The following is a 25,845-nucleotide window of genomic DNA, read 5'->3' as shown; positions in this document are numbered from 1 at the left end:
GGGACCAGGAGGAGGTGGGGGGGGGCAGGGCCCTGCTGGGGGGTGAGGGGCTGGGACCAGGAGGGGGGCTGGGACCAGGAGGAGGTGGTGGGGGGCAGGGCCCTGCTGGGGGGGGGTGAGCGGCTGGGACCAGGAGGGAGGGGTGGGGGGCAGGGCCCTGCTGGGGGGTGAGGGGCTGGGACCAGGAGGGGGGCTGGGACCAGGAGGGAGGTGGTGGGGGGCAGGGCCCTGCTAGGGGGTGAGGGGCTGGGACCAGGAGGAGGTGGTGGGGGGCAGGGCCCTGCTGGGGGGGGTGAGCGGCTGGGACCAGGAGGAGGTGGTGGGGGGCAGGGCCCTGCTGGGGGGGGTGAGCGGCTGGGACCAGGAGGGAGGGGTGGGGGGCAGGGCCCTGCTGGGGGGTGACGGGCTGGGACCCAGAGGGGCGCAGGGGGGCTGGGGCCATGCTGAGCCCCGGCCCTTCGGCACAGCTGTGCCCTAGCCCAGCCGAGGCCCAGGGAGGCGGATGCAGGATCTCGGGCTGGTGCCTGCCGTGCTGTGGGGGCAGCAGCCACAGCACAGCCGAGAATCTCTTTCTGCCCCCCCCCCGCCCTGCCACCTGCTGCGGGGGCACCACCGATGGGGCCAAAGGAACCTGCCTTGTTCCCGTTTCAGTAGAGTCAGACCAAGCCCCCCAGGGTCCCTCTGCCCAGCGTAACACCAACAGACCCCGCTCCTCTTCAGGCGGGATCGGACCTGGGACCTCTGGAGCTTCGTGCACGAACCTCTACAGCAGTGGTCCTTGACCTTTACTGCAGCCTGCACCCCTTTGGTTCACCAGCTGTGTTCTCACCCCCCTCATCAAAAATCACTGAAGTAGGTCAGTTCTTTAAACCTGTATTTTTTGTTTGTATGGTACAGTAATCGTTAAAAAAGGTCCCATGTTAATACACACACAGGTTTGATGAAACAAAGTGTTTGTACTTACGTGCCTGTGCTTAATTTGTGTTTTCGATGATTTACCTTCTAAAAAAATCTGGCCTGTCTCGCACCCCCAGAAAGGGCATCTCGCCTCCTCAGGGGGTGAGTGCACCCCAGGTTAAGAACCACTGCATGAGCTAAAACCCAACGGGCTGCTAGCTAAGGCTGTAGAGCAGACTCGTTCTCTCTCTCTCTCTCTAAGGGGTCTCAGGGCCACCAGCCGAGACAGAACCCCACACCCAGAAGGCACATGGGTCTCACCAGCACCCCAGGAGCTGAGCGCCTGATCGATCGGGCGCCTGGGCCAGGAGCCCCAGCGGATCACACGCTAGCGTGGCACGCAGCAGAGCTGGGTTTTGGCGGCAGGGCTCGCTGCCCGACCTTGGGCACAGCACATCCCTGCTCTGCCCTCATTTCCAGAGGCGGAAGCTGAACGTTACCAACCTGCTGCGTAATGCGCTTTGAGATCTGCCCCCGAAAGGCACCTGCTAAGAGCTGGGACGTGCCCTCTCCCTTTGACAGATGAGGAACTGGGCCAAGGAGGCTGCAGCAGAGCTGCGAACTCAGCTGGGAAGTGGGAGAAGGGCTCAGGGCCTTCACCCCTGCTCGCCCCCAGCTTAGTGCTGCAGTTTGCACAGGTTCAAGTCTGTTTTGCATTCATTGCGCTGACATGGCGCTGTCCCTGCGTGAGGACGTCATGGACTAGGCTGAAGGTGCACCGGCCCTGTCCTGCAGAGTAGCACAGGGTGGAGACGAGCTCAGTGGAAATGCGCTGACGGCAGCCACGTAACCAGCTGACAGACCCTTCTCAGCCACTTGTCTCCATTAACTGAAAGCAGGGACAAGCCTCATCAGCCCCCTCAGCGTGTAGCAGTTAAGGTGAGATGGGTCTTGCTGCTACTTCCCACCACGGCCATCCCAGGGGCTCTGTATGTGCAAGCTGCAAGGGACAGACTTCCCCGCAGTCCTAGTCCTGGGGTCCCCGAAGAACCCACAGGGCAGGGAGCAGCTGACAGAATCCACTGAGAAGTTCCCCCTATTCCAGTGCGGGAGATCCCCTCCCGCTTCTCCCCTGGTGTCTGCCACCCTCACCTTGTCTTCTTAGGCCACTGCTCCCCTTCTAATTAAATCCACCCCCACCATCATGGAAGGGGACTGCCGGGTACTCCCTCCCCTTGGGGGTTACACCCTTTCTCTCCTCCTCCCCCGGGGCTTGTCAATGCAGAGCGCAAGCTCACTCTCCAGGCAGGGGCTAGTTGCCCAGGAGACTGCGTGGGTCGGGCCTATGCCCTGCCCTACTAAACGTTAATCAGGATAAAGTCAGCCACAGGGAGTTCATTACATGTTTTTTTCTTTTTTCAATTCAGCAACCAGAAGGCTCGCATGGAGCCGCGTTCCCAGCTCAACCCAGACTCAGGCCAGAGCACGAGAGGTGCTACCTGCAGCATTCCCGCCTCTCAACAGCAGCAAGCAATGAGCAGAAAAGGGCAGAGATGAAGTAAAAATGAGAACAAAATCCCCAGCAAACACGACAGCAGAGATGTGAAAGCCAGGCGCAGCGGCTGCACCAGGAGCAGATTCCAAATCCCAAGCTGAGTGGCAGGAAGGGAACTGGGTCTGACAGAAGCCCAGCACAGCTGCAGTTACCAATATAGAGCACCCTGGACATGAGCTATGCTTACCCCAGGCCTTCATGTGTAAGCAAGAGGGGATGCAGCTCAGTGTAGCAAAGGGGGTGTCTGGATGCTGAAAGCTGCCATGAGGTTGTAGGGTGCAGTATTGGAGTGATGGGGCTTGTGAATCACCAGGACTGTTAGCTCAGTGAGGTCTCCCTGGGGACGAAAGTTGAAGGGTCCAACGTGTAGCTGGATGGACATACATACCAGTGTCTGTAGGACTAGGCACTGGTGTCCATGGACTTAGCCATGGCCAAGAGAAATATGATTAAATCCAGTCTGCCTGGCTCCCAGACCACCCTCTGGCCAATGGCTCCCGGCTCCAGGGGAAGTGTAAGTGTTCGTGTTCAGAAAATGACACATTTTTACAGCAAGTAGAGAAAGGGGACAAGGCTCGATATAAATCTCTCTTTACTTTGGAAAGGCAATGTCCAGCTCTCGAGGACTTGGAAGCCCCACAAATACAGCAAGCCAGACAGCATCTATAGTAGAAACATGGTAGCAATTTTATAAACCTCAAATCAAAAGAGTGTGGGGAGTCTACATAAAAAGACCTGCAAATCCTCCCCAGAGAAAGCAGCTTCTCACTCTCCCCTCAACAGAGGCCACCAGGGCACCGTTCTCAATCACTGGACACCGGCTTGCTTTGCAACTCTACGTCCTGCGCGACTATCTCAGCTGGCTAGTGGCTCGGTCCCAAGGCATTAAACAGTCCCGTTCTCAGCAGCACACACTGTTAAGGGCTTGATACCCAAAGCTGCCAGCATCCTACTACATCGGCTCAGCTGCATTTAATGTGATATTACAAATGGAGCTGGAGAAAGGGTGCAAAGGGCTGAGCGTCTAGTTCCACACAGAACACAAGGGCGGCCTTGTGTTGGACATTGCGAAACCACAATCACCCTCCAAGCTTGGTCAACAGGAGGGGAAAGGCAGATCGGCTTCCTGGGAAGCAGCGTCCGGAGGCTGCCTGGCTGCAGGGAAAGCAGATCTGTTTGCCACGCTGCAGCTGGCTCCTATTGAAAGGCTCAGCAAAACAGAAATCAAGGAAAACGTTTGACTCCCCGCACCCCAAAAGAAACTTCTAGAACAAAAGTTCATGCCCAGGAGGGAGAAACTAAAAAAAAGGAATGACCAGGCTCAGCAACTTTACAATGGACCAAGATTCCTGCTCCTAGCTAGTTAAAAAAGGAAATAAAAACCAAAGCATGAATTAAAAAGGCAACTTACAAATCTCATTACCAAAGAAAAGTGTAAAATGTCAGCATCTGAAGGGTTTAAAAAACAAAAACAAAACAGAACAGGAATTTGGAGAGGCAGGCAGGGCCTGAGACCTCAAGCTCAGCGTGAGCCTCCAGGGAGCGCTGCATCCCAGATGCAGCTCCGAAGGCTTTGCGCAGGGTGGGACCAGGAACCAGGCAGATCCGGAGTCCCACGGCGTAACTAGAACTCTGTACGTGTATCCGAATCGCCACCCCCTAGATCGCCACCTCTGCGCTACCAGAACTTCCATGCTCACGTTACGGTGAGCAGAAGGCACCTGCTGGAGTCGGTTCCATTCCTGTCTCTGAAGCAGCAGTTTAAGGCAGGGAACATGCATCTCCCTAGGACTTACTGTCCTCACTCAGGACTGTGTGTAGATTCCCAGTTACTGCAATCAGACTACAGCATGACTCCAACAGGTTCTGCCTTGTGGGCCACGAAACACAGGGAGGCCCCGAGAGCAGCAGTGACAGGGGCCACAGGGGTGAGCTTTGTCCTTACCCCGTACAGTATGTTTTCCGAGCACTTGCCTCTGCTCTGGCTGCCCGTGATGCAGAGAGGTGCTGGTTCTGGAGCAGGGGGTAACTGGAAGGGCCCATCCTCCGGCAGGAAGCCCGTGGGGCTTCCCACCCCACTCAGAGAAGCCAAGTCTTTCACACACATGTAAAAACCTCAAAATCAAGACTAACGTTAAAAAAAGTTTGTACAGATTTACACGTGGAGGGGACAATAGTGCTTCAGCAGGGAAGGGGTTAAAATATCCTCTTCCGCTTCAGGTAGGAGTCTGCATAGTGCCCTCCCAGGCCCTGAGAATGCTGTCCGACGTAGCCGCCCTCCGGGCTGGGCTCCGGGGATGGCAGCAGGTGGGAGAAGGCCCGTTTCTGGCCCCCGATCGGAGTCTGGAAGAGACAGCGGGGCGTTGAGCATCAGGGGGACTGGCAAAGCACCGGGGGTGGGGTGGGGTGGGGGGTTTGCAGGTCAGTAGCAAAGCTCTGCCCTCGTCCCCAGAGCTACTCACCTTGGAGTGGGAGCCGTGGGAATGGCTGTTTGGTCCCACGCCCAGGATATTGTCCCCAGTGCCCACAGGTGGCATCCCAACTGCCTGGAAGAGAGGAGTTACCACTGATGTCCCTGTTTAACAGCACTGTGTGCAGCCCACAAGCGCCCTGCAGTCCCACTGTCCCAACACAGCCACCTTCCATTCAAGGGACCCATCAAAGGCCTATTCCCACCTCAAGGGGGCTAGCATCCTGCGCAAACACCTCTCCCCTCCCTCTCGGGAACAGTGCTGCAGCCGCATCTCCTGGCCTGCGACCCTAGTGACAGATTTTATGGCACTGAATGGCACATCGAGACAGCAGGAAACGCGCCCATTCTCCAGGGAGAGCAGCTCCCTTTGGGAGCCGGCCCAGTGAGTCTTACAGGAAGGGTTGGGCTTCAAATATCAGGCCATTTCTAAATCACTATTGGCTGACCCCAGAGGGAAGGTACCGGCCCCCAGGTCACATCTCAGCGCTCTGCCTCTGCCTTAGCTGAGTGTGCGTCTCTCAGAGCCACCCCTCTGCCTCGAGAGCCTACAACTGGCCGGCTTGCTCAGCTGCCAGGCGGTTCCATTTCACGACAGCACGAGAGCAAGGCGGAGACCCCACAGCCATTGTAAAACCCAGGTTGTGCAGGAGCCACCGCAGGCTGGGACCTAGGCTGGCCTCCCAGCCCACAGTCCCTGCCAGGAATCACCAAGCCCGCCTGGCTGGATCTTTGACTAGCGGACGCTTGAGTGGGAGCGAGCTGACCCACGCCGATCTGCACCCTTAGCAGCCGGAAGCACAGACGCTCCCTTCCTGCACACACACAAGTGACGTCTCACTTTGTTCAAGTGGCTTTGTTTAAGCCCAGCTTGAAGGCCACTGGTGAAGTAGGAGGTTGGGGATCCTGAGTAGAAGGGCGGCAGGGGTGGCCCCAAGCTGCTCCGCTCAAATCCAGGAGATGAAGACATCTGGAAGAGAAGCGGCTCCGCATCACAAGCTGGATCAAGGCTCGGTTCAGCCCCCCGGAGGCAGAACTGCAGGCTGTGCCTCCGTGCTCTGCAGCATGGAAATAGATCAACGGGCATGTCTACGTCGCGATCAAAGACCCACGGCAGGCCTGGGTCAGCTGACTTGGGCTCGGGCTGCAGGACTGAAAATTGCAGCGTAGGCATTTGGGCTGGGGATCCGAAACCCCGCCGTGGGGAGGGTCTCAGAGCCGGGGCCCCAGCCCGAGCCCAAATGTCTACACCGCAATTTTCACCCTGCAGCCGGAGTCAATTGACCCGGACTCAGGCTTGGTGCCACGGGTTTCATTGCAGTGTAGACACACCCAATGAGACCAAATTCTCTTTGGCACAGAGGACACAATACCCCCTCTTGCTCAGGGAAAGGGGGCTGCTGGGCAGGATCCCCCTTGAAGCAGGCCCACAGGACTCGTGGAAAAGTGAGACCACGCCACCGTGGACCCCGAAGGCCTGGGCTAGCTGAGTATAGAAAGGCGAGAGGCTAGGGATTGGCTAGTGTGGTCTAACACACTGGAAATCGAATGTATACAAGGTAGACGGTACTTTAACCATGAAGATAGTGAAGTTAACACCCCCCCACCCCAGCTCTAACTAGACCCCGCTACAGAGACAGTATGTCCCGTCTGCACTGGACTTTCCAGCACGTTAGCTGGAAGACACTGGCCAACACGACCTAACAGCCCCCCCACTTCCCTCCCGATCCTGCTCTGGGCAAGGCGAACAACGGTTCTCTGAGCAGCGACCAGACACATCACAGATTTTCTAGCCAGCCTGGGAATTGTTTCTCCACTTGGCAGCTTGCCCCGAGGAGATCCACAAATCAGGTCCTTGTTATCGATACCCTCATGAGCAGCCATGGACACCTGGGACAGGCAACTGCCTGGCGCCTCTGTGGCAATGGTGCTGGGAGGAGAAGCCAGAAAGCTGTACAGAGCTGCAGGGCTCACGCAGGGCACAACTCCACATAACCTGATGCACGCCACTAGTGACCTAGGGAGGCGCTTAGGGTGGAATGCTCCTCCCACACCCCAAAACCAGCCAAACCAGGGAGCCCCAACAGCTGCAGGCCACACCCCCAGATAGCAGACGTTAACCCCGTAAGCCACAGGGGTGAAGAATGGGAGAACTGGGAAGGCAGAGACAGAAGGAGCACATGGGGGGCCGGGGGAGAGCAGAGTCTCAGAGAGCTGCCAGTCCAGTGCATTGTAGCCTATAAAGAGGGAGGTTCAGAACCCAGCTGGTCACGTTCAGAACAGCCCCATGGCTCAGCTCCTTCCTAGCTGAATACCAGCAGAAGTTACCTTATGCCTGCTGTGTCCAAATCCGCCCAGGATGGGCCCAGCATGGTCCCTCGACTGGGCATACATTCGGGATCCCAAGTCCTTCCAGGAGAAAAAAAAAGAGTAAACAAGACTCTTACATAGGCATTTCAAGAGGCCACAACACAAGACCAGGTGACTCAAGAGTGTGTCTGACCAGGGAGCGAGAAAACAGGACAATAGCAGGCAGGACCCCTGGGTTCTGTTCCCAGCTCTGCTGCTTTAATACTCAGAGGACTCCACTTATCCAAGCTGAAGTCTGGGCTAATGCTCTGTCTTGACCCAAGGTACTTACCGGCTGATAGTCAAAAGCATAGTTATCTCCTGCCAGCCCAGAAGAGGGCAGTGGCGGGTCAGCCATGGCAGGCTGTGGGATTCTGGGATTGGAAACATTGCCGAGCACTCCAGTCTTCAGATTAAATGCTTTATTGGCCCCACCTGCAGAACAGCATTACTCATTAGCACCACAGCAGCTGGGCAGATAGCCAAGGGCCCAGCTGCACTGGCTCCCTTTCAAGGGTAATTACTGCAGGCTGTCCCATTACCCAACTGCACCATTCAGCCTGGCCCTTTGCCCCCAGGGAGAGGCAGCTCTCCTTGGAAACTCACAGCCCTAGGGATTCCCTTTCTCTGGACACCCCATGCCTGCTAGAGGGACAGTCCCAGAGAGTACTGTCGCCCTGTGGGGCATTAGCACTGTGCTGGAGACAGAGCCTGGCCTCGCTTTGGTAATGCACGCAAGGCAAAACTAAAGTCATTTGTCCCTCTGCCCTGCCATCCATTGAGTTTAATCCCTCAGCTCAGGAGTCCCCCATGGTGGGAACACAGCTGGATCTCTGCGCTACCTGAGGCAGGGCAGCATGGTGAACTGACAGCTGCTCCTGCGCTTGGCTCTGACACCAACTGCCCCATGGCAAGTGACTTCGCTTCTCAAGCGGGGATCCCCAACCCCGTGGCAGGAGGTCAATAAGTGAAGTCTTCCCTCCCCACCCCCATTCAAACGGAGTCTCCCGGCAGGCCTGCGCCTGAACAAGCCAAGTGCTTGGTCCCAGGCTGACCTGGTGGTAGCACTGGAGAGACAATCCCTCTCCACTGTGCAAACAAGGCACTGAGCTGAAGCAAGAGGAGTCTAGCACTACTCCCCCAGGTTTGCAGGTAGAGACACGGCCCAGTCTGCAGCCCAGCTCAGGTCCCAGCATGGACAGATCCCTGCCCGGCTCAGGTTCAGTTCTGGCCTTGTTTGCGCCTTTCAGGGCATAGTTCGTTGAGGAGCCATGCCGACGTCCAACCTTTCCTACTGTCGGTTTATTGGGCACCCCCCGCCAGCTCACCTCCCAGGTGATTTGCAGGAAGAAGGCTGTGCAGGTTTAAATAAGGGTTGAGAGGAATCTTGAAGTCTTTGGGCGGTTCTCCCAGCAGCGAGGCCTAGGAGAGAAGGAGTCCCGGGGATTAGTGCTGCTGGAGGGTATGCCCCGAGGCAGGCCGCGCAGAGGAGCGTCAGGAGGACAGGAAAACGCACAAGCCGCTCAGACTCCTACGCTGCTTTGCCAGGGGACAAGAGGCTGGAAGCGTTACAGACTTTCAAGGATGCACCGAACAGATTGGAGAGCAGGCGGCATATGGAGAGTGTGAAGCGCTTGTTCTAGGTAAACTTTGAACACAGCTGCTCTTCTTACCCCATTCTCCACCTGCTTTGGTTTCTGAAGTCCACTGATCACCGATCCCAGGATGGAGGTCGTGAGGCCCGGCAGGGTTGATGGAGTCCCAGGAGATGGGGTCAGCTGGGACACCTGCGTCCCCATTGCCGAGTTCTCTCTATCTGTCCCCACTGGTCCCAGAAAGGATGCCAGGGGCATGCCCCCCGAAGGCAAGATTGGTGACTTCACATGCCCCTGCGTCATGTCAGCAGGCAGAGGCCCCCCTGGGGAGAGGAGATGCCACCACTTTACAGACAGTCACTCAGCAACATCTTCCACCCTCCCCTTCACCCACACAGGCCTGCAACTGAGCCCGAGAACAGCTAGGTCGGCACCCAGACACCTGCTGCTAGGGTTGGGTCAGCCTCCTCTGCAGGCCCACGCCAACGGTTCTACTCCAGAGAGGGCAGAGGGCTCTAACACAAAAACCCAAGACATCTGAACATGCCCCAAGGTTCCCTAAAGGGCTCTGCCCTCCTCCAGGGTTATCTGTAGACCAACATGCCCGTGCTTTAGACCCCCAAGTGCTTCCTGGGCCCCCAAAGTCAATGCCAGCACAGTAATCTCCAGGGACGCGCGTGGCAGCTATTTCTCCATGCGCGAGGTGGCATGGTGAACCGGCAGCGCCCAGGATGGCAGGCGGACACGGTGGAACCGCAGACCCCAGCGTCTGGGATGGGGCACTGCACAGAGAACAGAAGCTGCACTCACGTGAGCTGCTGCAGCTCTGCCCGGCATCCAGCACATGCTGCAGGAATCACGACTCCTGAGCAATCGCCTCGTGCCACAAACCCACAGCGTTACCTGAGGCGAGTTCTCCCAGCAGCGAGCTTCCGGGCTGAGCCGGGGCAGTCGCCAACCCCAAGGTGCCGTGCTGTAGAGAACTGAGAGGAGAGTCCCCCAAGATCCCGGGTTTCTGCAAACAAGAGGCAGGTTAAGGCCAGGCAGAAGGCACAGCGGGAAACTTGGTTAGTATGAAATGCGAACGGTGCAGCCAAGCGGTGAGAGCCCTGCAAGAAGCCAGCCCAAGCAAATCAGCGCCTACATGAGCAGTTCGTGCACGGCGTGCAGGGGCGGAACCTGCAGCGTACTAGCCTGCCCTGTGCACACGAACAGTTCCCTAGAGCAGTGGTTCTCAACCAGGAGCACACGTAGGGGGTACATCAACTCATCTAGAGATTTGCCTAGTTCTACAGTAGGTGACATAAAAAGCACTAGCCCAGCCAGTACACACGAAAATGTCATACAATGACTTGTTTATACTGCTCTGTGTGCTATACGCTGAAAGGTCAATACAATACTTGTATTCCAATTAATTTATTTGATAATTACATGGTAAAAATGAGGAAGACAGCCATTTTCCAGTCATAGTGGGCTGTGACACTGGTATTTTTAGGTCCGATTTTGTAAGCAAGTAGTGTTAAAGTGAGGTAAAACTTGGGGGTACACAAGACAAATCAGACTCATGGTCGTCTGGAAAGGTTGAGAGCCGCTGGCCTAGAGCCCTTTGGCATTCTGTTTCAAAACAGAGTCAATCCAAGAGCACTGTACCACACGGACAGGTAGTGCCCTGCAGTTACGCCCCAGCTTGCGACTCACTATCTGTTCAGCTAAAAAAAATCCCCTTGATGTGCATTGAAATAATTGGGTCCTATGCTATCATGGGCAGGACGTTGGCCCGTCACCCTCACCAGCAGGTGGGGAGGCCGGGCCAAATACCTGATGTCCAGTTGCACCCGGGTGACCTTGTGCTAAGGAACTGCTGCTATGGCTGTCCAAGCACGCCCCTCCCAGATAAGGAGGGGTCGGACACAGGAGGGAGGCGGCTGTGCATATTTTCAGATGGGGAGGGGAGGTTGGAGCTTCCCAGGAAGGGAAGAGAAGACAGAAGAGCTGGCGATCTTCGCATGCTCAAGGACCCAACGTGCTGTTGCAGAGAGCAGGTCTAGCCAGCGCTTCCCAAGGAAACGGGTTTGGAAGCTCGGCCGGCACTGGAGTGATCTAAACACAGCAGGGCACAGCTTGTTAGCATAAGCTCAATGCAAGCGCTCACTGGATCTCCCTTCCCTGGAGAGGGCCACACCACAGCCGCAGCTTGTCTTTCCAGAGCACAATTTGCATTTCAAAGCTCTCTCTGGAGGGGGGTGGGGGGGCCTGCAGCAATTTCATGGCTCTTTAAACAGACAAAGCACTGAAAATAGAAACCGGGCTACTCCCACACAGCGCCCTCCCCTCTGTCCAGACCGCTTGCTTCACTAGAACCAAGGGGCCAGCTCAGCCCACCCCGGGTCCTGGGTCACTAACAAACAGAGATGTTAACACAGTCCAACAGACCCAGCGCGGAGAGGCCCAAACCCGCCAGCCACAGGATCCGCTTGTGCCACTTATTCCACAGCATGGAGCTCACAAGGCCGCAGCTGAACGCAGCCACGGGCCTGCTCAGCACATGCTCTTCCACTGGCAGAAGCCCAGCACATCTGCCTGAAATCCAGCTAACTGAGCCTTACCCATGACGCTGGTTGGGGGGGAGGTGGGGGGGGGGGGGGCTCCACTCAGACAGGCTCTCTGGGGGTACTACCAAGCTCAAAGAGATGCTCAGTTCATTAGGGGCTAGGCTGTGACCTGTGACATGCCCACCCCAGAACCCCCTTACAGCCCTACACAGGTCCCTGGATCCAGGGGCCACACCCCTGCAAGTGGGAGGGAGGGGATGGCTGGAGACCTTACTGCCCCCTAAAGCCACTGGCAGGACTGAAGCAATCCACTGCTGGTACAGTCTGGATCCTGCTCCTGTGGAAGTGCAGTGGCAAGGCACCCATTGACTTCCATGGCAGCAGAGTCAAGCCCCTAGACCAGCAGTAAGTTGTGACCGCCCAGGAGCAAGGAGGTGACAGGAGAACCTGTCACAGGTGGCGGCGTCACCCCCCCCAGGACAGTGCAGCGTACACACTGCTCCTTGCACCGCGTGTCACAATCCAGCCCCGAAGGGCAGCGCACAAGTGGAATTCGGACAAGGCCGGAGGGCGCATCTGGCGCTGCGTCTCCACACCACACACACAGAGGAAGCCCCCTACCACTCACATGGAATATGGCTTGGTTCTCCTTGTTCTGCAGCAGCTGCGTCCAGACTTGGTTCTGCAGTAACAGGGAGTTCCCAAGCAATGCCTTCTGGGGCAGAAAGCAAAGCAAGACAGACCAGAAAGACAGATCACTTCATGAACCAGGGAGGCTAAAGGAGCAGATGTTAGCTAACAACAGCTAGAGTCAGCATTAAGCCAGCCTCCAAATGCTCAGATTTACACCAGCCGCTCTGGGGAGGTGGGGAACTCCGTTAGGAGCAAACCCAGTTACGTCAGGGTGAAAGAGAGAGCGAGGCAAACAGAGACAGCGGAGTGTAACAGGTGCAATGCAGAGCGCCACTGACTGAGATGGCAAAGAGTTCAGATTCAGTCCTCCAGCTGTAGGTTTGGCGGGCAAGGGCTCAAGGCCAACCACTCCAGAAGAGGTCACTGAACATGTCTCTGTGTGTGATTTGTGTACCCGATCAGAGCTACGGGAAGAGTCAGGCCCAGGGCATCTCAAGCTGGACACACAAGAAGTGAGGCACATGGATTCAGTGGCCACTTCTGAAAGTCTGGTTGTTATTCAGCTTCCACCCTGACAGAGGGGCCTGTTTATAACTGGGGCTAGGGGGGCTCACCCCACTCCCCCTGAAGCGGGATGTAGCTAGAAGAGGAGGGGCAGCCTCACAGTTAGAGCACTGCTCGGCTGCAGAAGAGCTTGGTTCTACTCCTGGCGGCAGCAGACTCGGGGGGCGGTGCTAAGGAAGACAGTTTGTGTCTGCGTTCCCCAGCCTACCACCTCCTGGGGTGCTGGGAGGACAGATTTGCTAGGGTTCCTGAGGTGCCCAGTTGCTCCAGCGACGGGAGCAATATCAATACAGAGACAAGCACAGGACGTTCTTAACTCTGAAGCAGAGCAGCATCTAGGACGTTCCAGGAGCGTCTTGTGTGAGTACCTGCTGTGCTTGAGTTTGGTTCTGCAGAGCTAGCTGAAGCAGCGCTGTGGAGAGGGCTGGATTGGTCATGAGCGGCATGGACGGCGGAGCGCCCAGGATTCCTGCAAAGGAAAAGGGCAAGACCATTTTGATACTGGCTGCCGACACACTGACAGTGCAGACTCTCGCATGGAGGTGGCATGGCACAGACCCTCTAGCAACTAGGCATTGTTCACAGTGGAACAGAATATCTGGTTCCCAGGCTCTGTCCCACCACTCGGCACCTCTGCCTGTGTGCGCTCAGACCTCTGCCTTGGTGTGCATGGTTCCCCCCAGTGACGCGAGACCCTGGGCTAGCACCATGCAAATACAAACAGGAAGTCATCTGTGCACCGTGCCAGCACTGCCAGCAGAGCAGAGAACTGGAGCAGGTCGGACTGGGGCTGATACGCTGACAAAACAGGAACAAGCCTGGAAGTGTCAGGTACCTGGGTTCCTACGCAGTGTACGCTTAGCTCAATAGGAGAATGCTGGGCTCTGTGGCTGGCGGCTGGCCAGCCTCTCTGGAGCTCCACAGAGGACTACAAGCCTGGGCTTGCTACGGACTAGCTGAACAGGCTCAGCCTCGATCCCGTTCTCTGCTCCCAGCCACGGTCGGTCATTTTCCTTATTATGAAGGAGTAGCGTGATCATCCAGCTAAAGAGCGACTGTGACCATGGGTACAAGACGCCATCTGCTCCTGCTGCTAGAGAAGAGTCAGCAAATCTAGCTGCCTGGGGAGCTTTGGGCAGCTCCCACAGTACCTCACGGGCACAGGGCCTGCCGGGGTCCTGTTCCCTACAACAGCTACACCAGGGCCGTAGCACCACGTAAGAAAACCCGTTACTCATTCTTACCCTGTTTTCCACCAACGGCTCCGTGAAGTAGGGGGTTGAGTAAGAGCTGGATCGAGGCGGGGTTCCCCAGGCTGTTCAGAATCTGGAGGATATTTGGCTCTGGAAGGAGCCCTTTCCCACGATTAAGTGCCTTAAAAAACGTTGCAGATGTCAGAGTCTGAATCTCTCTATTTCATTACGGCAGTGTCCAAAGAGCCCAGGCAGGGTCATGCCGAGGGCTGTACACACAGTGCCAGACTGACACAGATATTTAGGCACCTAAAGATGCAGACAGGTGCCGAATGGGATTACAGTACACCTGAGTGAGTTATGCACCTGAGCCTATTGACTTTCCACTGGAAATCTGGAGTCGTGCCCTGGCAAAGCCCCCCGCAGCTCCAGGGGCCTAAATACCTTTGTCAGCCTAGCTCATGAGGGTTTGACATTTGTTCTGGAACACGATTTGAAGGAGCCAGGGTGGGGGGGAGGTACTGACTAACCGAGAACTTCAGCTGAGGCTAAGAGGAGTCTGAATTACACAGTTGTACTTCACAATGAAACGGATACCTGGTGGTGACTGGGCAAGCCAGCATCTGCGACAAATCGAGGGCCACTCTACGCTCTGAATACAGGCAGCACATCCCAAAAACCAGACCCTCTGCTGTCCCAGTGACCTAGTTCGGTCACAATCATTACTAGCCCAATTTCTTCCTCAATCTAAAGCCTGGATCCAGCTCTCAAAAAGAACAGCGTATATTTGCTTTATGACTCCAGCACTGAACTATTCCATCACGACCACCAACCTGACATCCCTGGCCACTCCCGATCACCTGGGAGCTGAAGCAGTGCATTCAGCAGGAGTATTTCATCCTGGTGTTCGGGGGAGCACTGGGAGAGGGTTAACAACCCCAGCATGGAGCCAGGTTGCTAACATTGTTAGTGCAGACAGAAACCCTGCGGTACAGGAGCAGTAACACAGAGCTAACAGCTTTCACTACCCAGCCTCCCCTCTCTGCAAAACCTCATGGGTCTTTCAGTATCTTAACTTGCACAGGAAGTGAGTATTTATAACGTGGAAGCTGCAGGACATTGGCCTGCAGGGAAGATGGGACATTCTGATTGCTAGAAAGGAACTGAAATTCCAGAGCTCGGTACATTTTACAGTCCACGTCTTAGGTGCAGAGAGACAGGGCAGATGCCCCGTCCCCTCTGAGCATGGAACGCGAGCATCAAGGCTCTTCATGCAGAACAGCCTGTCGGTTTCTGTCGTGACAACACTGCCACATTAGATTTTGCTACTGTGAACAATAACTCCCACTTTAGCAGTAAGTTAATTCACCTCCCGTTCCCTTCAGTCCAGCTGAGTGCTAGCAGTATCTGTACTGGCTTTGCACACAAACTGACCCTTGTAACAAACACTGGATGCCCACAAGCTATAGCTACAGGCTACAGAAGGAAGCTCTGCGGGCAGAGAGCTGTTGGAACAGGCACCGTGCCAGTGGTCTGAACTAAGACAGCCTGTTCTAGGCTGGAGATCTGGCCTTGGAAAGGTGCAAGGAGAAGCCCCTGGGGTCTCTGGACAGAGCTGTGAACAGACTGCAGGGCAAATGCGGGGGAAGGGGGAGGTAACACCACAGGGTGCCTGAGCAGAGTTGTATAAGCGAGCCTTACCGTCACCTGTGCAGCTGTAAGCGCAGCCAGCATGCTGCGCCCAGGAGGGCCCGGGGCACAGAAGGAGACGCGGATGTGGCTCCCAGCGAGTGGCAGGCCATCTGTGGCCTGCTGGACCAGTTCTGCTATCTCTGCTGACTCATACTCCAGGACTGCAAAGCCTTTCAGCTGGCCATCCTGACCATACGCCAGCTACACAAAAACAAGGCAGTGAAAAGGAGGTTTAGTACAATAGGGAGAGGACACTGGCTGCTAGCGCATGAAGGCCAGAGGAGCCGTGTGCTGGCCGGGGCTAACAGGACCAGGGGCTTTCAGACCCTTCAGGCGATGAATTTTTCCAATCCACATCCACACAATTGGAAATGTAACATGCCTGGATCTCAGGCCTGGGCATTGAAACCTTACAATGGGCTCTAATGGAGCTCAAAGCCCTGGGCTGAGCAGGGGAGCGTGCCAACACGTCACCACCATCCGCAGGCAGGAGGAGACGCCACATCATCCAGGAACTCAGTGGTTTAGGGTGGGATGGTCAAAGGAATCTGGGTACCCAACTGCTTTAGGATGCTTTGGAAATCCCTGCTTTAAAGGCCATGCCTGCCTCACAGAGCTGTGCTTTGCCAGACTGTTTAACTGCAAAGCATTTAGCTTCACGATCTTTTTGTTCCTTAATGCAGGGAGCTTCAGATCATTTCCCCTCCCTTTCTTTGAAGGAGGGAGCTAGAGGCTGCGAGCCGGATGGTAGCGTCCCAGCACATGGGAGCAGGTACACTCAAGATGACTGAACAGACACTAGACTGATGGCACAAGGCCAAGTCATTTCCACACGAGCGTCATGGAGCCAGATGGCACTTTCCAGTGGGACAGCCCACAGGTCACTTCCAGGACCTACCCAGAGATGCAAATTTACACTTGTCGTTTTCCTAGTGAAAGGCAAGGGCCTGAACCTTTACATCACTGAAAGATCCTAGCTAGGGAGGGAATCCCCTAACCTCACTGCCTTCCTTAACCTTGGCTAGCTTACCCAGCCAGGAACTGCCCCAGGGCAAGATCCAACCTCTCCCATTGACACTGGCCCCGCCAGCCTAGGGGAAGCCTTTCAGAGGCAGCACTAAGGCATTTGGGGTACAGACCGCGTCTTCCATCTAGGCCAGGCCTGCACTGAAAAGCTCTGGCTGTCCATTGGGGTGGGATTGTTTTATGATTTTTTTATTCCAGCAAAAGCCCTAGCGCAGACGCAGTTACACCAGAAAAAGGGCGCTTCCCGAGTGAAGTCAGCTATACCGGCAAACCAGCATAAGCTGGACCAGCCAGCGCTCCATTGCTGGCATAAGCTGTGTCTAGGCCAAGAGGTTTTGCTAGATAACCACTCCGGCAAGGCTTTTCTAGTGCAGACTAGGCGTCAGCGCACCCTACATGGTGTATGGGGCCAGGTCTCTACAACACCAGACAGATATAGCATCGCGGACACACAGGAAACCCACCCCTGGGGCTGAGCTCCGCACCTGGCAGAAGGTCGGGGCAGAAATTGCTGAGAAGACCTGCCTCAGCTCCTCCAGGTCATGATAGTTTGGGGGTAATTTGCCCACACTCAAGCACCTGGAATGAACCAGGTCTACGGTCAGCTGGTTGACGTCGGTCCAGTGAACATACAGAGTCCGCGTCCCCAGCTGCTTGCCCAGCAGCTCGGACTTTGCCCTGGCTGCCGAGTCCTTTTTCATGTACTCGACGAAACCGTAGCCTTTAGAGTGGCCCGTCTTCTCACTATACACCAAGAAGCAGCGCTCCAGGTTTCCAAAAGGTCGAACCAGCTCCTCAAACTGCTGTTGCGTATAGAGCTGGGGGAGGTTGGCAATGCACAAGAGGGCATCCGTGGGCTGCAGCTGCACAGAGATCTCCTTGTCCCGGAGCTTGCTCAGGTGGAATTTCTTGATGGCCGACTCGGCCTGTTCCCCATTCAGCAAGGTGACAAACGCTGCAAGCAGAGAAGTTATGACAAGAAACCCTGCAACCCAGCAGCAAGCACCTAGCTAGCGCATCACACCTTCAGTGCCATTCCCACACCAACTCCAGAGTCACACCACATTGTCCATACCCCCACATCCAAAGTCACAGAGCCACTGAGAGGAGAGGGATAAACTGCAGTGTTAGCGGCTCTAGATTACAAGAAAGGGCTCAAGTCCCCATGAGGCAGTCACTTAGACTGTCGGCTAACAGCATGTGCTGGCACAGTAGACATCTTGCTTAGAAGACGTATCATGCACTCATGCTTTCTATCAGCCTTCAGGACAAGGCAGAAGTCTTGGTCTAAGCACTGGAACATTGTAATCAATATTAACAGAAGATCAGTCCGCAGGTGTCCTACGGTCCCAGACACTAGCACACCATGCTCCTAACTCTCTGGGCTAATGGCCCAACAGGGAGGAGATTGGGAGCATCCAGTGATTGCTAGCAATGCCCAAGACATAATGGCAGCTAGAGGCTCAAGCCATTCGCGTCCCAACCTCCACCTTGGCACTCAGACGGACAGTGAATGGCCCAGCATCACAGTAACCTCATGCAACTCCACAAGCTTTTCCCATCCACAGGAACCTTTAGCCACAGAGATTGAACGAGTGTTAGAGAGGCAGAGCAAAGTGCTGCCGTGAAAAATCTGCAAGGAGAGTCAGGGGCTGGCTTGACTGAAAATCCCTCAGGTCAGCACCGCACAGGAGAAGCAGTCCTGTGGGTTCCATAAAGTAAATGCAACCCCACACTGCAGCACATTACAGCCCCACATCATCTGCTGGGGCCGTAAGCCCCAAGTTTCCTGACAGATGCTACAGGCCCCCTTGCTAATAGGATCCGATGTGTACAACTGAAGGAAGACCTACCCAAAGAACAGTAAGAAAAACAGTTCCCAGCCCTGCCAGAGAACAACCCGGCAAGCTGTGTGTTTACTGAGGTAGATTAGCACTCGGATAAAGCGAAACCACATTTTAACAAAGTGCAGGCACCACACCCCCTTCCAGGGCACCAGAGACGCTGTCCTGAGGTCTTGGAGTTGGGAAAAGGACCCATTCACTCACACAGCACCCTGTGAGTGGGCTGCCCGATAGCTGCATCCTGGCATAGATTAGCCTGAATCTGAGAAGATTCAACATTTAAACAGAACGTCCCCTTCGTGGGAGACTTGCTCTCTGCAACAGACGCTTACTCACCAGTCCCTTTGTATTTGTCCACAAAGCAGTACTTCAGTTCATAGTCATTCAGCAGATCATGAACTTCCTGCATAAACAAAGTCAAAGAGAAATCAGCTCCCGAGGAGAGAGTGACATTACCTCTTGCATTTAACAGCCCCAGAGAAGAGCATTACCTGCCCTCCATTCCCAAGCTCCCAAGCAGAGTATCTGGAGCTAGTCAGGACTGTGCTCCTCATGGCAGAATTCTCCAGGACCCTAATTAGCTAGTGGGAAAGGGCAGCATGTTGTCCCCACCCCCCAGCACAGCCAGGGAGAAGAGTCCATCAGCAGCAGGGCTGACCACAAAAACAAGCAGGGCTGGTTCTCACCGCCACACTCCAGCAGAGCTGAAGGTCTTGGGCATTTTCTGCCTCAGAAGTACTTACCTGCACTTGGGCAGGTCTGGGGTACATGCCTGAATAAACAAGGCCCAACAGAGCATACCTCAAACTGCTCCAGCTAGACAGCTTTTCACAGAGCTAGTTTTTAACAGGTCCCTCTGGTTTCATGGGACGACTGAGGCTAAGGCAAGACCTGTGGCTGGCAATTTGAATTGGGAGCTCCACAGAACGCCACAAAGCTGCTGCTACTTCAGTCCTTGGGTTTAAAAGTCACAGAGTTCAGTCTGGACACAAGAAATCGCCCACTCTGCGTATTAGATTCATTTCTACCTCGTGAGACACCGCTTCGAGTCCCAACCAGCTTAGAGCCCGCAGAAAAGTGATTACACTCGTTCGGAGTTCAGCTGCTCCCACGCACTACCTGGTTCCCAGGGTTAACCCTCAGACATGACTAGCTTCCATCACAGCAATGACTGGCCTTGCAAACCAAGGAGGCTTTTCTCCATCTTCATAGCATCGGAAGGCAGGTTCGACACTGCTGCATGCTCATGGGGCGTGCAATCCATGCCTCTGCTGTAGTATTTAGATGCCCTCCCCTGATTGAACACTCACACCCCATGTCACACCAAGGGCAGGGTTATGAAATGGGTAGGAGTGCAGTGGAATTCTCCAGCTGTGAGAGCAAGGGCCAGCCCTGGGAGCTGGGTTTTGTTGTGGAAGGAGTGGCTGGCATTAGGCTGTAGGATGTCTGTACAGCAAGTTGCTACTATGGACCTAAGTCACTTAGTGGGACAAAAAAAAACAATCTGACCCATCAAGTGAAAACAAGATGCACAAACTGTGGGACATCCTGCTACTGATGCCAATCCTTTTAACAGCCACAGGGTTTTGAGGGTGGCTGATGTGTAGTGAGCACTCAATATTGCTGTTTTGTCTGCCTCAGAGAAAAATCCCATCCCAACTATATAGCGTGTGTATCATCCGAGTGGCACAATCCCATCAACCCAAGCAACAGGCAGCCTATTTCCCAACAAGAATGTTGGGTGTTTTGCCAGAGCGCTACCCTGAAGTTACACACTTCTCCTTTCAGATAAGGATCTTCAAACCAGTTGAGTTAACATCTCCATGTTACAGCTGCCCCCGGCAGCAATTTCATGTAATGCTTTATGCAAGAATTTGCTCTTCTCTAGCAGCTCTCAGCTAAGCAGCGCAAGTGACTTATAAACTTTGAACCTTTCATTCCCCACCAGCAGGTGGTTCTCTGTGTTTTACAGATTAAGAGATGGATGTACGGAGAGAGATGACATAACCTGCCCTCGACAACATTGCAAGTCCACGGTAGAGTTAGAAACAAAGCCCAGAAATCCTGACCCTGGCTCCCTGCTTCATCCAGGAATGTGACTACTTTCAAGAAAACCCACCCACCAAAGTGGATGAGCGTGATTTCTGTGTGCAACGACAAAGGAGACCTAAGCTGCCAGAGACATTCCAGAAAAAGCCCTACACTGCCCTTCCAATGCGAGCCTGCTGCCTTCCGGGAGGGACTGCTCCTTGTTCAGTCTCTTGTGATACAGATTACATGTGCTTCTGGAAAGCCAGGCGGCAACACTCTGGAGGCAATGGACAGCATTAGGAAGTCCTGTGATCCAGCTGAACAATGACAGTAGGTCATGGGATCACACCATTACCTGCTGGCCTGATGAGCTGATTCTGTGGAACGACAATAGAAATGTGTTCACAAGGATTTCCTGCAAAGTCCCATTGTCCTTTCTAACAGCCAGGTCACTTCATCCAAGCTCCCATACAGAGAGCTGAATAGAAACCTTAGCCATGCTGAAGAGAGGACAAGAAAGCCAGGTGCTTTTATGCACAGGGCCCTGTGTTGCTTCTTATGCAGGAGATGGTCTACCGAAGACCAAAGACTAAAGCTGCATTAGATTTTGGAGCAAATGTAAAAATTCACCGAGTTCTGGGTTTTGTATCAACTTGAAACAGACCAATTCCAGTAAAAGATTGAAGATTGTGGAAATTTACTGTTTTGCACCTTGAGTAATGCAACATTTCCAGTTTCACGATGAAACGAGGCGCTATTGACTATGTTTCTCTTGGTGTTTGAGGGTTCACTTGAACCAGATACTCAGGTGATGAGACCTCATGAACTCTAGTTGTTTGCACAAACCTCTGAGAAGCAAAAATCAGATGTCCTACTCCCTAAGCAGGATTTGAGAAAAAAATCAGTCTTATTAGAGGAGACCTGCTCCTCCTCCAGAGTTTTTGGGAGTCAGTTTAACAAATCAAAACTAAGCAGCAACTAAATTACGAGAAACACACTTGTCTAAAAAGAAATACTTTGTGCCTCACAAGCATAGCCTGCAATATAGATTTAATTTCTTGTCCAATAAAGTGAGGAAAAAAAGGAGAGTATAATTTGGGGAGACAAGAGTGAACTACAGAAAAGAAGCCTGCCACCAGATCAGAAGCAAACAGACTTGTGTACACAGTATAAAAATCCATTTCTATTGTGGTGCCTCCTCCCAAACTATTTAACTTTAGCAGCAATTGTAACCCTTTAGCTACCCTGAGACACTTGAAGACTCAAAATGCAGGCTGGCTAACTTTCCCAGGAGCACTGGGCAAGTCACTTCCCCTCTCTGCATCCCATCTGCAAAACAGGAAAACAGCCTGCGGCGAATTCGGGGATCGAGAGGGTTAGTTGATGTTTGTAAAGTGCTTTGATTCTGGAAAGTCCAACTTTTGTGGGTGTGGAGGGAGGAGGACGTCAGCTCATGTCTCAGCCAGGGACCAAAGATTACAAAGACACAAACCAACCAGCACGAGACCAGCAAATAGCATAAATGGCCTGTTCAACTCTACCGTTGCGTCATCCAGGAGCTGTTTAGAGGAAAGATTCTAATCACTGCCTGAGACATCAGCTGAAGTTTGAGAAGTTAAATCAACAAGGAAGCAGGTGACAGCCACCTGAACATCCAGGTGACCCTGGTGAGGAGTCAGGGATCAGAGCCAGACACCAGAAGGGCTGGGGAAGAGAGACACTCGTCACACCCCTCAACTTCAGAAAATAGCTGACCTCCCGTTACAGCTGAGGGGCTGTTCCATGAGCTAGGGATAAGATAAAACTTCACCAATTTCATGCTGTTACTACCCCTGCTTCTTGACTCCAACTCTCCCCTCCACATCTGCATGATCACAGCCCACAGTCAGTCTCCCCCACGTCCCTAATTTTCCCTGAGTGGTCACACTTGCAGCCCACCCCCCACACTCCCCCAGATTGACACACCCCTGGGACCCAACAGCTCTTTCTCCCCCTACCTCACCCATCCCCTGCTCGATCACATTCTTAGTCCAGTCCAGCTGAATACAAGGCCCCCAAACTCAACAGAGTGTGGTTCAGCCTCCCCCCTCCCAGGGCCAGAGTAGTGATGTTAAGAACATAAGAACAGCCAGACTGGGTCAGACCAAAGGTCGATCAAGCCCAGTATCCGGTCTACCGACAGTGGCCAACGGCAGGTGCCCCAGAGGGAATGAAGAGAACAGGGAATCGCCCAGCGATCCGTCCCGTCGCCCATACCCAGCTTCTGGCAAACAGAGGCTAGGGACACCGTCCCTGCCCATCCTGGCTAATAGGTCCCGCAATGGCTATCTTCCATGAATCTATCTAGTTCCCTTTTGAACCCCGTTGGAGTCTTGGCCTTCACAACACCCTCCGGCAAGGAGTTCCACAGGTTGACTGTACGCTCTGTGACAAAATACTTTCTCGTGTTTGTTTTGAACCTGCTGCCTGTTCATTTCATTGGGTGGCCCCTCGTTCTTGTGTTATGACAAGGAGTAAATACCACGTCCTTGCTCACTCGCGATTTTACAGACCTCTGTCACATCCCCCCTGAGTCGCCCCTTTCCCAAGCTGAAAAGTCCCCGTCTTATTAATCTCTCCTCACACGGCAGCTGTTCCCCGCCCGGCACCCGGCGAGTCGCGCCCCCCCCGCGGTACCTGGTTGGTCACGTCCCCGGGCAGCCCCCGGATCAGGACCTTGCGGCGGTTGCGGAACTGGTGCGAGCTCCGCTCCAGGCGGCTCCGCACCTCGGCCGGGTCCAGCGAGGGCAGCTCCTCCTCGGGGACTCGCTCCGGGCCGGGCCCCGGCTCCAGCCCGGGGGGCTCCGGGCTGGGGACCGACGCGGCGCCTGACACGGACACCACCGCCATCTTGGGAGCCCTCCGCCTCCTGAGACCATAGAGCGGGAGACGGTCAGAAAGGAGCGGCGCCAATATCCCGCCTCCCGATTGGGCCATCGTAACCCCGCCCATCCGCCCGCATCCCGCCCGCCCGCAGGCCCAATATCCCGTCTGCGCATTGGCCAGCGACACAAACCACCCGCTAGCATCCGCGCTTCCCATTGGTCGGGAGAGCCCACCCGCACTAGCATCGGGCCGATTGATTGGCCAGGATAGGAAGAGCCTTCAGTCGCTGCAGCTGCCATCCCCCCCGCCTCCCCGCCCCGCCGGCCCCCCAGTGACCTCGTCCCCCATTGCGTCACTAAGCCCCCCCCCCCCCCGCAAGACTCGAGTACCGCATGTCCACCCCTCCCCCACTGACCCCCCACCCCAGCCAGCCCCCCCTGCTCCCCAGCCAGCCCCCCTCCCTCCTCCCCCCCCACATCCAGCCCCCCTCCCTCTGCCCCCCGCCACAGCCAGCCCCCCCTCCCACTCAGCCAGCCCCCCCTCTTCCCCCCACCCGCCACATCCAGCCCCCCCCAGGGCTGACTCCAGGGGCCTTCCACTGAGCTAAACGCAACTGAGGCCCAGGCTGGAGGCTGCAAACCGCAGATTGTTCAACAACCCGGCAACCCCCAACTCGGAAACCTGTGAGAGCCACCCCCACCCCAAAACCCCCCAAGTCTACCAGAGACAGACAAAAACCAGGACCCTTTAACGAGGGGCAGTCAGACCCCGCCCGGAGAGCACAGGCACCAACCGGCGCATGGAGCATCAAAGTTTAGTGAGGCCCAGAATAAATTTGAAGAGCAACAAGCCAAGGGCACAAAAGCTAACAGGAAAAAAAAGTGAAGTGTCCCAGGAGCCTGCCAAGAAGGAAGTGAGGGCAGGAGCTGATGGCCAAGCTAAAGGAGCACATAATAAAGATAAGGCAGGTGTGGAAAAGCTAAGTGAATTCTTTGCATTGGTCTTCACCCCAGAGGACATGGGGGAAATCCCCACTCCTGGGCTGTTCTTTTTAGGTGTCAAATCTGAGGAACTGGCCCAGGTTGAGTGTCATTAGAGGCGGTTTTGGAATAAACTGATTAATTTAACAGTAATAAGTCAGCAGGACCAGAGTGTATTCATCCAAGAATGCAGAAGGAACTTGTATGAAATTGCAGAACTGCTAACTGTGGTCTGTAACCCATCACTTAATCAGCAGATGACATTACCGATCTGAGGCATTTTAAAATCGATCAGGAACAAAAAGAATCTTGACCCTGATATTGGTCTATTACTAGACAGAAATTGTAGAATTTTCAATAATAATTCAGAAAAGGCAGAAGTGTTCAATATTTCTATTCTGTAGTTGGAGAAAAATAATTAGAAAGTCATCATATGGTGGTAGCTCTTCCCCATCTACTGGTACCTGTGGAGAATATTAAAGACAAGCTACTGCAGGCAGACATTTTTAAACCATCAGGTCCAAAGAACTTGCACCCACAAGTTTTAAAACTGCTGGCTGAGTAGTTCGGTGGAATGTCCGTGTTGATATCTAGTAAGTCTGGGAGCACTGAAGAAGTTCCAGAAAACTGGAAGAAAGCAAGTGGTGTGCTGGTTTTTAGAAAAGGTAAATAGGGTGACCTGGGTAATTATAGGCCTTCAGCCAGACATCACTCTCAAGCAAGATAATAGAGTGGCTGATATAACACCTCATTAATATAGAATTAAAGGAGGGTAACAATTAACATCAATCAACATGAGTTTATGAAAAATAGATCCTGTCAGACTAATGTGATATCTTTTTCTTGATGAGATTGCAAGTGTGGTTGATAAAGGTAACAGTATTGATGCAAAAAGAAAAGGAGTACTTGTGGCACCTTAGAGACTAACCAATTTATTTGAGCATGAGCTTTCGTGAGCTATAGCTCACTTGTAGCTCACGAAAGCTTATGCTCAAATAAATTGGTTAGTCTCTAAGGTGCCACAAGTACTCCTTTTCTTTTTGCGAATACAGACTAACACGGCTGTTACTCTGAAACCAGTATTGATGCAATATACTTACACGTCTGTAGACTCGGTACCACACATTTTGATTAAACTAGAATATAAAATTAACATGGCACACATTAAAGGCATTAAAAATTGGCTGATAGGTCTCCAAAAAAAAAACAAAAAACTAACTCTAAATGGGGACTCATCATCAAGCAGTTTTTAGGGGGATCTTTTTTTTAAAAATCAAGGACCTGGAAGAAAACAAAATCACTGATAAAGTTTACAGATGAGACACAGCTTGGGGGAGTGGTAAATCAAATTAAGAGGACCAGTCACTGATTCAGAGCACTCTGGATTGGTTCGTAAATTGGTTAAGCAAACAATGAGTATTAAGACAGCTATATGTGAATGTATACATCTAGAAACAAAAAATGTAGTCCATACTTACAGGATGGAGGGCTATCTTGGGAAGCAGTGACTCTGAATAATATTTAGGGGTCATGGTGGAGTTAGGTCCCAGTGCAATGTTGTGGCTAAAAGAGCTAATGCGATCCTGGACACAAACAGGG

General features: G+C 54.0%; 1 protein-coding gene and 1 long non-coding RNA gene across 9 annotated transcripts; one reads left to right on the top strand and one right to left on the bottom strand.

Moving 5' to 3' along the window:
- Positions 1–402: 402 nt before the first annotated feature.
- Positions 403–4,644, top strand: LOC114022241. 2 transcript variants are annotated; one of them, XR_006286664.1, is made up of 3 exons: positions 403–852; positions 1,160–1,836; positions 2,325–4,644. It is a non-coding gene; the product is annotated as an uncharacterized LOC114022241 (long non-coding RNA). The 2 variants fall into 2 exon arrangements; XR_005223638.2 differs by having other exon boundaries at positions 403–856.
- On the bottom strand, positions 3,028–23,418 carry RAVER1 (ribonucleoprotein, PTB binding 1). Of its 7 annotated transcripts, none has more exons than XM_043532666.1 (15): positions 23,078–23,418; positions 18,707–18,773; positions 17,012–17,481; positions 15,510–15,701; positions 13,860–13,989; positions 12,984–13,084; positions 12,047–12,133; positions 9,770–9,881; positions 8,945–9,189; positions 8,600–8,693; positions 7,564–7,706; positions 7,251–7,331; positions 5,764–5,892; positions 4,915–4,998; positions 3,028–4,795 (listed from the first exon to the last, which is right to left on the bottom strand). In XM_043532666.1, exons 1-15 carry the CDS (start codon positions 23,390–23,392, stop codon positions 4,649–4,651), a joined length of 2,397 nt encoding a protein of 798 aa, XP_043388601.1. In that variant the 5' UTR covers positions 23,393–23,418; the 3' UTR covers positions 3,028–4,648. The 7 variants fall into 7 exon arrangements, with proteins under 7 accessions (XP_043388601.1, XP_037743714.2, XP_043388600.1 ...); XM_037887786.2 differs by having other exon boundaries at positions 12,047–12,130; positions 23,078–23,408; XM_043532665.1 differs by having other exon boundaries at positions 16,991–17,481; positions 23,078–23,324.
- Positions 23,419–25,845: the final 2,427 nt, after the last annotated feature.

The sequence above is a fragment of the Chelonia mydas genome, chromosome 20 (genome assembly GCF_015237465.2).
Source record: "Chelonia mydas isolate rCheMyd1 chromosome 20, rCheMyd1.pri.v2, whole genome shotgun sequence".
Lineage (NCBI taxonomy): Eukaryota > Metazoa > Chordata > Testudines > Cheloniidae > Chelonia > Chelonia mydas.
Note: the sequence above shows the minus strand (reverse complement) of the source record. Positions and strands in the feature narration are given on the sequence as shown.